Source organism: Trichechus manatus, unplaced genomic scaffold (assembly GCF_000243295.1).
Source record: "Trichechus manatus latirostris isolate Lorelei unplaced genomic scaffold, TriManLat1.0 scaffold00087, whole genome shotgun sequence".
In the NCBI taxonomy this organism is placed as follows: Eukaryota; Metazoa; Chordata; class Mammalia; order Sirenia; family Trichechidae; genus Trichechus; species Trichechus manatus.
Window position 1 is genome coordinate 3,200,732 of NW_004444023.1, and position 12,094 is coordinate 3,212,825.

At 40.0% G+C, this 12,094-nt stretch overlaps 1 protein-coding gene across 1 annotated transcript in view; it reads left to right on the forward strand.

Annotated features, from left to right (window-relative positions):
* The window catches only part of LOC101350319 (caspase recruitment domain-containing protein 8-like), a 35,997-nt gene extending 29,045 nt beyond the window's left edge, over nucleotides 1-6,952 (forward strand). Inside the window, exons 8-9 of the mRNA XM_023736197.1 lie at nucleotides 4,411-4,455; nucleotides 6,261-6,952. Coding sequence (XP_023591965.1) covers nucleotides 4,411-4,455; nucleotides 6,261-6,523 — 308 coding nt within the window. The 3' untranslated portion in view covers nucleotides 6,524-6,952. The remainder of the gene's footprint in view (nucleotides 1-4,410; nucleotides 4,456-6,260) is intronic.
* Nucleotides 6,953-12,094: the final 5,142 nt, after the last annotated feature.

The following is a 12,094-nucleotide window of genomic DNA, read 5'->3' on the forward strand; positions in this document are numbered from 1 at the left end:
TGGCTTAGTTTTTTGGATCTTTGCTGTGGAGGGACAGCGTGGTGCTTCTGCCTAGAGCGCCATTTTGCCCCTCCAGCTTTATTCTTCTTCACTAATGCTTAACTTATCTGGGGCCTCTTTCCCTTCCATATAATGATTAGTTTTTCCATCTCACTAAAGAATGCTGTTGGTATTTGGACCAGGATTGTATTGCATTTGTAGATTGCTTTGGGTAGAATTGACATTTTCAGCATGTTGAGTCTACCTATAAATGAGCATGGTATGTTTTTCCATTTATATAGGTCTCATTTGGTTTATTGCAGTAGTGTTTTGTAATTTTCTTTGTATAGATCTTTTACGTCACTGGTTAGATTTATTCCTAAGTATTTTATTTTCTTAGGGGCTATTATAAATGTTATTGTTTTCCTGATTTCCTTTTTGTAGTTCTCTTTATTGGTGTACAGGAATCCAACAGATTTTTGTATGTTTATCTTCTATCCTGCTACTCTCCTGAATCTTTCTATTAGTTCCAGTAGTTTGCTAGTGGAGTCTCTTAGGTTCTGTAAGTATCTTATCATATCATCCACAAACAGGGACAGTTTAACTTCTTCATTACCAATTTGGATGCCCTTTAGTTCTTTTTCTTGCCTTATTGCACTAGCTAGGACTTCCAGCACAATGTCAAATAGAAGTGGTGATAAAGGGCATCCTTGTCTTATTCCTGGGAGCCCTGGTGGTGCAGTGTTTAAGAGCTTGGCTGCTAACCAAAAGGTCAGTAGTTTGAATCTACAAGGTGCTCCTTTGAAACCCTATGGGGCAGTTCTACTCTGTCCTATAGGGTCACTATGAGATGGAATTGACTCAATGGGTTTTGTTTTTGTTGTCTTGTTCCTGTTCTCAGGGGGAATGTTTTCAGCCTCTCTCCATTGAGAATGATGTTGGCTGTTGGTTTTGTGTAGATGCCCTTTATTATGTTAAGGAATTACCCTTCTATTCCTATTTTGTTCAGAGTTTTTATCAGGAATGGGTGTTGGATTTTATCGATTGCCTTTTTTGTGTCAATTGATATGATCATGTGATTCTTTTTTTGTTCTATTTGTGTGGTGGATTACATTGATTGATTTTCTAATGTTCAACCATCCTTGTATACCTGGTATGAATCCCGTTTGGTCATGGTGTATTTTTTTTTTTATATGATGATGAATTCTGTGGCTAAAATTTTGTTGAGAATTTTTGCATCTCTATTTGTGAGAGATATTGGTCTGTAGTTTTCTTTTTTGGAGGTGTCTTTGCCTGGTTTTCATATCAAGGTTATGCTGGCATCATAGAATTAGTTCAGAAGTATCCCTTCCTTTTCTATGTTCTGCAGTAGTTTGAGTAGTACTGATGTGAGCTCGTCTCTGAGTGTTTGGTAGAATTCTCCAGTGAAGCCATTTGGCCCAGAACTTTTTTTTGTTGTTTTTTTTTTTTTTTTTAAATTACCTTTCAATATCTCCTCTTGTTATGAGTCTGTTCAGATTTTCTACCTCAGTTTGTGTCAGTTTAGGCAGGTAGTGTGTTTCTCGAAATTTGTCCATTTCCTGTCCGTTTTCAAATTTGTTGGAGTACAGTTTTTCATAGTACTCTGTAATGATCCTTTTTATTTCAGTTGGATCTGTTGCAATGTCCCCCATTTCATTTCTTATTTGGAGTATTTGCTTCCTCTCCTTTTTTTTCTTTTGTCAATTTGGCCAATGGTTTGTCAATTTTGTCAATGTTTTCAAACAACCAACTTTTGGTTTTGTCGATTCTTTATATTGTTTTTATATTCTGTTTCATTTATTTCTGCTCTGATCTTTATTATTTCCTTTCTTCTGGTGGCTGTGGACTTCTTTTTGTTGTCTCTTTCTATTTGTTTGAGTTATAAAGCTAACATTTTGATTTTGTCTTTTTCTTCTTTTTTGATATGTGCATCCATTGCTGTAAATTGACCTCTGAGCACTGCCTTTGCTGTGTCACAAAGGTTTTGGTATGATGTGTTTTCATTTTCATTTGATTCTAGGAATTTTTTGATTCCCCGTTTGATTTCTTCTATTAGCCAGTGATTTTTAAGCAAGGTGTTAGTCAGTTTCCATGTATTTGGTTTTTTTTTTTTTTTCCTTGCTCTTCCTGTTATTAATTTCTATTTTTATGCCACTGTGATCAGAGAAAATTCCTTGTACTATGTCATTGTTTTGAATATTGTTGAGGGTTGCTTTGTGGCCTAAGATGTGGTCTATTCTGGAAAACGTTCCATATGCATTGAAAAAGAATCTATACTTTGCTGCTGTTGAATGGAGTGTTCTACGTATATCTATGAGGTCAAGTTGGTTGATTGTGGCCTTTAGATTTTCTGCATCTTTGCTTAGTTTCTTTCTAGATGTTCTGTCCTTTACCAAGAGTGTTGTGTTGAAGTCTCCTACTATTATTGTGCACTTATCAATTTCTCTTTTCTGTGCTGTTACAGTTCATTTTATGTATTTTGGAGTGCTGTCATTGAGTGTGTAGATATTTATTATGGCTCTGTCATCATGGTGGGTTGCCCCTTTTATCATTATATAATGTCCTTCCTTGTCTTTTATGGTGGATTTTGTCTTAAAGTCTATTTTATCTGAGAATAGTATTGCCACTACTGCTCTTCTTTGGTTGCTGTTTACTTGATACACTTTTCTCTATCCTTTGATTTTTAATATATTTGTCTTTGTTTCTAAGGTATGTCTCTTGTAGACAGCATATTGATGGCTCATGTTTTTATAATCCATTCTGTCACTCTCTGTCTCTTTACGAGTGCATTTAAGTTCAATGTCGTTATCGATAGATGTGAGTTTATTGCTGTCATTTTGTAGTGCTTTTTTTGGGGGGGGTGCTGATATACGTATTTTTTGTTTCTTTTCCTCTCGAGGCTGTTCTGGGGGTGGTGCGAAAGAGTGAGACTAGGCATTCAGAGATCCACACCAGTCCCACATGTAGATGTGGTATTCAGTATGGTGGGGATGGGGGGAGTGGCACAGGGTGGGGTCTGGGAGTCTGGATGTCCCTGCCAGTGCCTCCTGAGGGTGTGGCATTGATGGGGCTGGGCCTTGGGCAGCACGAGGATGGGTCCAGGGATCCAGAGGCCCACACAGGTGCCACACGGTGGTGTGGCACTAGGCAGGCAGTGTAGAGAGGCAGGAGGGAAGGGGAGGACTTGATGTGCAGAGCTAGGTGAGAGGGAGAAAAACAAGAGAGAAACAATAGCAAAAAAAAATGGTGGTGTGGAGGGAGCTGGCTGGTGGGGGTGGGACAGACCTTGGGAGGCTGTGTGTTTGGGGCTTTCTAGCCAAGTGGTGCAACACAACCCATCAAGAAGGGACGGAGATGGCGCATGTGGCTGGGTTGGAAGGAGAAAGGAAGAAAGTAAGGGAAAGAGAGAGAAGAAACAAACAGAATATGGTGCTGAGGGAACCAGTTGTTGAGGGCCATGCAGAACTGGGGTGGTGATGAGCTGGTAGTCTCTCTCACTGGGCAATGCAGCATGGCCCATCAGGAAGAGGCAGAGGAAGTGCAGGGGGCTAGGTGGGAGGGAGAAAGAAAAGGAAGAAAGGGCAAGAGAAAAAAATGGCACTGAAGGAACCTGCAAGTGGAGACAGGGTGGAACCTGGGGTGACAGTGAGCCAGTGTCTCTCCAGCCGAATGACCGTGGCCTGTTGGAAAGCGACAGAGGCAACATACAGAGCAGAAGGGTGAGGGGTGGGAAAGTTGTATCTCTGGTTACCGAGTGCTCTGTCTCCTACTGGGAGCTCTGTGAAGTTGCCTTCTCATACTCCCTGTCTGGGGTCTTTGCTGACTGTGCTCTGAGATGGTGAAGCTGTGCTGCATTAGCTGGTAGGGGACCTCCACTACGTAGCTCTCCTTGTTCTCTGTTCTCTGTCAGTTTCTTCTTCCATTTGGTGCTTGATCTAGTTCTTTATCCCTTCATTTCATGCTTAGGGTTCCAAGACTGATGTTTGCATCTGTTTTACTTAGTTTTTTTGGGTCTTTGCTGTAGAGGGATGGGATGATGCTTCTGTCTACAACATCATGTTGGCTCCACCTCCAATATCTCACTTCTAAAATGCCTTTCTATAGACTTTAAGTTTATGTAGGACAGTGTGATATAATTTTTTGTAGCCGTCATATTTCCTAACACATTGACTTGCAAATAGAAACTGAAAGAATTTTGGAAAAATTTCTTCCTTCCTCTGATAAGTTTTCTTAATGGACAGTGAGTGAGCCTCTACTTAACAGGGCTCCAGAAGTATATTAAGGTTCCAAGATCCTTAGCTTATAGAATGGAATTAAAATGACTTCAGTTGGTTGTATCAAAGACTAGAAAAGATAAATAATGGTTTATGATTGATCTTTACATCATCCTCCAATTTCCCTCTTTCCTAGTGGATCTACAGCTTGCTGCCGCATCTGCCCCACCCACTTTCTCAGGTCAGTGAAATGTTTTCATTAAAAGCCAGAGGAATGTGTCTGATTTGAGGATGTCTTTGAGTGGCCTCATATCACAGAGCAAGGATTCATTGCTTCCATCCTTGTCAGTTACAAAGACTAACTAATTTCAGAGACAAACACAATGAGTATGATTTACTTAAGTGAGGGTGTTAGCATTAACTATGCAGACAGAAGAGCATGCAACAACAAATTATTGGGGAGCAAATCTTGCATGTGGGGAACTATAAGTAAAAGTAGTTCTGTATGACTGGAACATAAATTATTAGGGGAACAAAGCAAACATAAGACTAGAGAGGCAGACAAGAACCCAGTAGTGAAAGTCCAAGAAAGATGTTATGAATATTGTGGACTTTGGCCTGAAGGCAAAGGGGAACTATGAAAGGTGGATAACAGTTTGCTAACTCCTCCAAACTGTGTGTGTGATTGATTGTGCATTGTCCTGAGATAGAAATCAGGGAACTGGGATTGGAGACTGTTTTAAAAAACAAAAGCTGCCATTTCCAGGGCATTGCTTAATGTAACTGGAATTAGTATGTAACAGAGAAAGAAATTATTTAAAATAAGGGCTCAATACTCAGAGACATAAAGTCTGTCATCTGGTAATAAGTGAATCCAGGTCTTCAAATACTTCCTTCTGATGCCCTCATCTCCATATTCATTTTAAAACTCACACAAGGCAGCCATCTGCAATGTCCTGTGTATCTGTGAAACCACTTGTGTCACAAATGACAGTTCAATTTCATTTGACTAAAAGTATAAATAGAGTATCCTGGCTCAAGTTAGTGAAAGGGCAAGAGATGGAACTGACTTAGTATGAGGCTGATCTATTGGATCACAAGATGGTTGCGATATCACACAGATGTGTTATGGCTCCATGTCTCCCTTCTACCTTCCATAATGTTGGCCTCATACTCAATCTTCACACCGTCAAAATAACAAGCCCCACATCTCACAAGAGACCACCCAGGAGAAAAAAGAGCATATTCTGACACCTTCCAATGAAGAGAAGACTCCTCAAGGTGTCACATTGGCTTGAATGTAAATTTCCAGGAATTTTTCAAGATAAATATCAGAATTAAAAGAAATTTTCATCACTTTAGTAAGCTGTTTGGATTATAGCCCCAGATGAATGGTTATTTATCATCTCTCCATTGTGGTTAACAAAAGGTTTGAGAGCCACCACCGTACATAAATAGTAGAAACTCAGATGCAAGGAAGTGAAATGGCTTGGCAAAGGCTACAAATGTATTAAATACAGGAGCCAATATAATCCCTGCATCTGCATGATGGAAAAATCTTATGTTTTCTATCCAGGGTGTCTCTGTTTCCCTGTGTTGTTATCCAGTTAAATTTCTTCCTCCACATATTTGTCAGAAAAGGCTTGAGGGCAGGGAACCAGCTTAATCCATTGCCATACATCTAGCATCATGCACAGTTTCTGACAATTTATGGACTTGACGATGTTTGTCAGATTGTTATAGAGATGAATACATGCATGTATGGTAATATAGATTCCAGTCTAGGGTTTAAATAAACAACAAAAACTAGGAAAGGAGTGGCTGTAAAATCTTATAGAGGAAAGAAAGGGAATAAGGAAGACACATTTACTGAATGCACCTAAACTCATGGACCACTGTTGATGGACTATTTACCTTGTGAGTGTGTCAGTGTAAGACAAGCAACAATATCCCCAGACTAGATAAATGACTTTTGGGTGGGGATAGGTCCTGGATCCCATAACTGATATGTTCCTCTCTGAGTCTGTAACCCCGTCTCCCATCCAGGAGCAGCCTTTGTGAAGGAGCACCACCGGCAACTCCGAGACAGGATGGGAGACCTGAATGGGGTGCTGGATGATCTTCAGGACAGAGAAGTCCTCACTGAGAATGAGAAAGAGCGGGTGCAGCAGACACAGACACGGCAGAGGAAGAACGAGACCCTGTTAAGCATGGTGAAGAACAAAGGGGACCAGGCCCTGGAGTTGTTCTACAGGAGCCTCAGTGAAAGGGACCCTTACCTCGTGTCCTCCCTCAGGCAGCCAAGTTAGTTCCCATGACTTAGACAGATACTCAGAGTGCCATGAAGGATTAACCTTGCTCAAAGAAAAGTTTGCCCATTTTCTCCCAGGTCTTGGTAAGCAACTCCTGATCCCTTGAATATTCTGCCTGATAAGAGTGTCTTTGTTTACCTGGGGGCTTTAGATCACACCAGATAACCTATGACAACAATGTGACTTACGGTGAGGATTGGGTCATGTCTGATAATCTATGATAACAATATGATTTATGATGGTGTCACAGGCTGTGTGGTATCTTCTCAACCTCTAGAGGACCTGGAGACTAAGGTCAGCCACACAGATGGTCAGTGTTGTCTATGTGACTGACCCTCAATAAAAACACTGGACACCAAGGTTCAGGTGACTTCCTTCTTTGGCAATACTCCATACCTGTTGCCACACATTGTTACTGAGAGAAATAGTTAATGTCTGCATGACTCCACTGGGAAAGGACAACTGGAAAGTCTGCACTAGGAACTCTTCCTGTATGCTGCCCTGCCCTATGCATCTTTTTCCATTCCTGATTTTAATCTATATTCATTTGCTGTAATAAACTGTAATCATGAGTATAATGGCTTTGCTTAATTCTGTGAGTACTTTTATGAATCAGTTAACCTATGGGTGGTCTTGAGGAACCTCCCAAACTTGAACTATGCCTGGATTTATAACCTTGCCTGCATTAACAAGAGCCCTTAAGAATAAAAATCAATAAGGGATTCTAATGTTTGCCTCTCTGGGTTCCTACTTTTGCTAAGATTTTTGCCAAGCAGTTCTTTATATGACTTGTCAGTGCTTTGAAGCTTTAAGTGAGATAAAAAACATATTTTATCCATCATTTTAATTTGTTTTCTTCAAGAGGATAGGTTCCAAGAACCTAGGCCAGTATTTTTGGAAGGAAACACTTCAAAAACCCATAGTGACCATAGTGATGGTTCATGAACATATAACCTGAGCTAAAGTTGAGGTAAATAAATTACTGAAATTTGGAAGAAAATCTAACATTACATCAAGACAAGAAGAAATATGGTTTTATTATTTTTTAATCCAGCATAAAACATTTCCGATTTATAACATTTATATAATAATACATTTTTGAAAAAGCATATGCCAGAGTTTAGTTTGTATTTAAAACATTAGAAATGTAGGTGAAGCCTTCTGGGCACCCTTCCCATATCCCACTCAGGTAACCACTATCCTGAATTATATGTTTCTCATATTTATGTTTTCCTTAATTTTCCCTACGTGTATGCTTCCCTATAAAATCCATGTAATATTACTATGCATAATTTTATAATTAATACATGGTTACATATTGTATATATTCTTATGAAACTTATTTTGTATGCCTTGTAATAATTTATTAAAATGATTGTGTACTGACAATGCTTTCCTTCAATTTAATTGTAGTTTAACAGTGGCTCAGAATTAAACTAAAAACATTTCTAGTATCATGACTTTTTTGTCAGCTCACGTAAATCATTATAGAGACTCTTGTATTGCAGGAGGAAGTTGTGTGATTTTTGATCATTGAGTGCTCTTTGAGAAAACATAATTCTCATCTTTGAAAGGTAAGAAGTAAGTTTGGAAATAATTTTATTATTTTTCAACAGCATGAAATGGCAGATCATTGGGTCACATGATGAAATAATCCCAGTAATGCTTTCCAGTTTCAGGTTTTTCTGAAGTCCATAAGTTGAATAAACAGAAAGACAGTTGTTTAAGAAATAAAAGAAAACAAAACAACTTAACAGAAAAAGGATGCTGTGGGTGGCTTTGTTTGCAAGAGATGGCCCAGAAGAGAGGCTGGTGCTGTGGACGTGCTGGGCTCTCCTGTGATGTCTGAAGAGAACAGTCACCATGTGGACACTGGTTCAGATCATTAGGCCCACAAAGAGCAGATCTGGAATCACCATGGTACTTACACGTGCCACTGAAAGGTCGTATTCAAACTGCTTATCTTTATAGTATTCTTGAAGATAACCAGACCCAAGAACAGTGAAATTGCTATTGGTTCCCATATTTGTGACGATCCTGATGTAGATCAGCATGTTGATGAGCCAGAAGAAAAGGAAAGAGGGAAAAATGCATGTGGAGATTTTAGATTTAAGCCATGCCCATTTAGAATAACTGGGGCTCATGGTGATGGCTTGACACACACTCAGGAGAGAGGTAGTACAGATGGAAAGACCCCAGGCAACTCCGTAAATGTATATTGTTGCCTTACAACCAACATCGTCCATAAAATTTCTTTTTCCAAAAGATGCCATAACATATGGAATCAGACAGAACATGATGGTCATAACATTGGCCAATGTCAGGTGTATGAAGTCGTATCTAAGGGCTTCTTCAGATGAAGTTGAACTAAGAAGGTGTACATATATAACGTGAAGAGCAACGAGTTCCCCGTGAACCCAATACAAATTTGAGATATGAAAATAATCCCTAAAATCATGTCAGTTGGTACCATCATCTTCGGGGTCTTTTACATGTTTTAATTAGGTGAGCTGCTTCACTTACAAATGAAATCTAAATAGATTATAAGGTACAAGTTAATAATAATTGAACCTATGGAAGAAATTATGATTGACTGTTCAGTGGGAGGGGAGGGTGTTGAAATGCCTGACTCTTGTGTATTTCAGTCCCAGGTGTGGTGATTCTAAAGGATGGATTCCAGAGTGTTGCAAACCCTAAAGTGCAGAATTAGGTGTTTTGAAGAAGGTGGAGTTAAAATGATAGCACTCTTCATTCTAGTACATTGCTCAGGACATGTTTGGCCTGTATGATAGACAAACTTCTGTGTTAAAAGGCATTTTTTTTCTTCTGGGTATTGAATTGCTTTTCATCTCTAAACCTCTGTGTTTAATCTTCTGTGGAACATTATACTTCTAAATCATAAATATTAGCATGTGCATTTGAACTTTTGGGGGGAGTTTTGACTGTATTACAAAATTTTTCTAAGAAAATTGTTCTCCTTTTTATCATTTATCTAACACTGAGGTTTTCAAGTGTGGTCCATTTTGCCCTCCTTTCCCATAAGAGAATTGCCAGTGTTTGGAGACATTTTTGGCTCCCATGACTGGGTAAGGTAATAATAGCATCTAGTGGGTAGAGACCATCAATGCTATTAAATATTCTACAATGCACAGGAAAGCTCCCCACAACAAGGAATTTTCTGGACAAAATGGCAAGCATGCCAAGGTTGAAAAACCCTGATCCAATAAATCTTACACCTATCTTGCTGACTACAATATACACATAATCTACAGTGTATTCTGAACATTTTGCTCTTATGTCTGTTGTTGTTAGGTGTCATCAACTCAATTTTCAATTCATAGCAATCCCATGTGACAGAGTACAACTGCCCCATAGGGTCTCTTAGGCTGTAATCTTTACAGGAGCAGATCGCCAGGTCTTTCTCCTTTGAAGCTGCTGGTGGGTTTGAACTGACAATCTTTCAATTAGCAGCCTTGCGCACTTAATTAAACATTGAGCCACTAGGGCAACACCATCTAAATAGCTTAAAAATATGGAGAACCTAGAAATCAATATATGGAAAAAGGCATCAAGTGAAGAGATACAAAACTCAGCCAAGCACTGAATGGAATAAGAAACTGACAGAGAACAGAGAGAGAGGAGAGATACATGCAGAGATCCCCTATCAGCTAACACAGCATGGATCCGCCATCTTGGACTCTTACCGGAGATCAGTGAACAGGGGGTATGGGAAAGCAGCTTCACAGAGCTTCCGGCAAGAAACAGAACAACTGGTAACCAGCAATATACGCTTTCCCACCCTCCACCCTTCTTCACCCCCATTTGGCCTCCTCTGCTTCCTGCAGCCAATGTCTCTTGGCCAGGAAACACTGGCTTCACCCCAGTGCTGCTTGGATCCCACCCGCCTGCACTGGCCGGCTCTCTGAGTGCCACTTGTTGGCTGCTGGTGTTGCTTTTTTCCACTTCTTTTGATTTCTTCCATACCTCTCACCACCTCCTCCTCCTTTCTCTCAAATACCTGTCTCCCTGTGCCATCTTTCCTTCTTCCTTAAAGGCTGTGAAATGCCTCTCGACTGTGAAACTACTTCCCAACTACCATGCTGGTGGGATCCCCGGGGCTTTTTTTGTTTGTTTTGATTTGTTCTGTTTTGATTTCTTTGTTTTCTTTTCCTTTTCTTGGCTTGGGAGCCCCTTCTAGCCGGGCAGTACTGTGCGGCTTTGGAGCTACTCCCCTAATCTGTGCAGACACACAGAGGGATCCCTGGGGGCATTTCTTTTTTCTTGTTTTTTAGTTTTCTTTTCTTTTCTCTCTGTTTCCCTTTTTGTCTTTCTTCATTTCTCAGTTTCTCGTCTCTCTATACTTACCTTCTCTTCCTGTCCTCTGAATACCTGGTGCTGTGTGACACCGCTACCCCTTCTAGCCAGGCTGTATTTCATGGCCTGGGAGCAACTTTCCCAGTCCTCACAGCTGCAAAGGTGGGATCCCTGGGGGATTTTCTTTTCTTTTTCTAATTTTCATTAATTCACTTTTTTCTGTTATCCTGTTTCTTTTTTGTTTTTTTGCTCATTTCTCAGTCTCTCTCCACTCCAACAGCAAGCTCCCTTACATTCTTTGTTTGTATGTTTTCGGCTCCTGTTCCTCTCTCCTTTTCTCCTCTTTCCTATACCCATCTTAGCTCGACACATCACAATCTCCAGCCATCTTCCTGCCTACCAACACCATGCAGTGAACATCACATCCCCAAGCAGCACAGGCACAGCCTACCAGAACCTGCCCCACACTGATTCCCAGAACACCCTGTCGGCCCTAGTACATACCATAAACAACCCACCCCAGCAACTCCCCTTCAGCTGGACCTGCCCTGCTGTACCATACCTGACTGACTGACCCTGCCCACTAGAGAAGGAGGTGAAAAGTATCGTGCCCACAGACGAGCAAATAACAAAGAACAACAGCCCACCTGCCCAGAAATAACCAAAGAAAACAAAAAAGCAGGACAAAACGGGCAAATCTAAAATCAAAAATGAGAATAACCACTGAATGTCCTGAATACGGCAGACAATCTCAAAACATATATAAAAAAAGGACTGGATGGTTCCAGTAGTCATCCAAAATAAAACACCAATGACTCCAGTAGAAGAAAAGGCACTAGAACTACCTGATAGCGAATTCAAAACGCTAATATTCGGAGCTATCCAAGAGTTGAAGCAAAAAGCAGACAAAAATGTGGAAAAAATAGACAGATCCATGGAAAAAGCAGACAAATTCATGGAAAATACAGACAAAACATAGAAGAATTCAGGAAAACAATACAGGAACGAAACGCTAAAATAAATTCACAACTAGAAATCATACAAAAACAACAATTAGAAATCCAAAAGATAAACAACAAGATTTTAGAAATGGACAGTGTCATAGAAGGGCTGATGAGCAGGTTTGAAATACAGAAAGACAGGATCAGCAAAATTGAAGACACTTAGATACAACTCTGAGGAAAACTCAGAAAAAAGAACAAAGAAAAATGAAGAAACCCTGAGAATTATGTGGGATACAATCAAAAGCAAAAA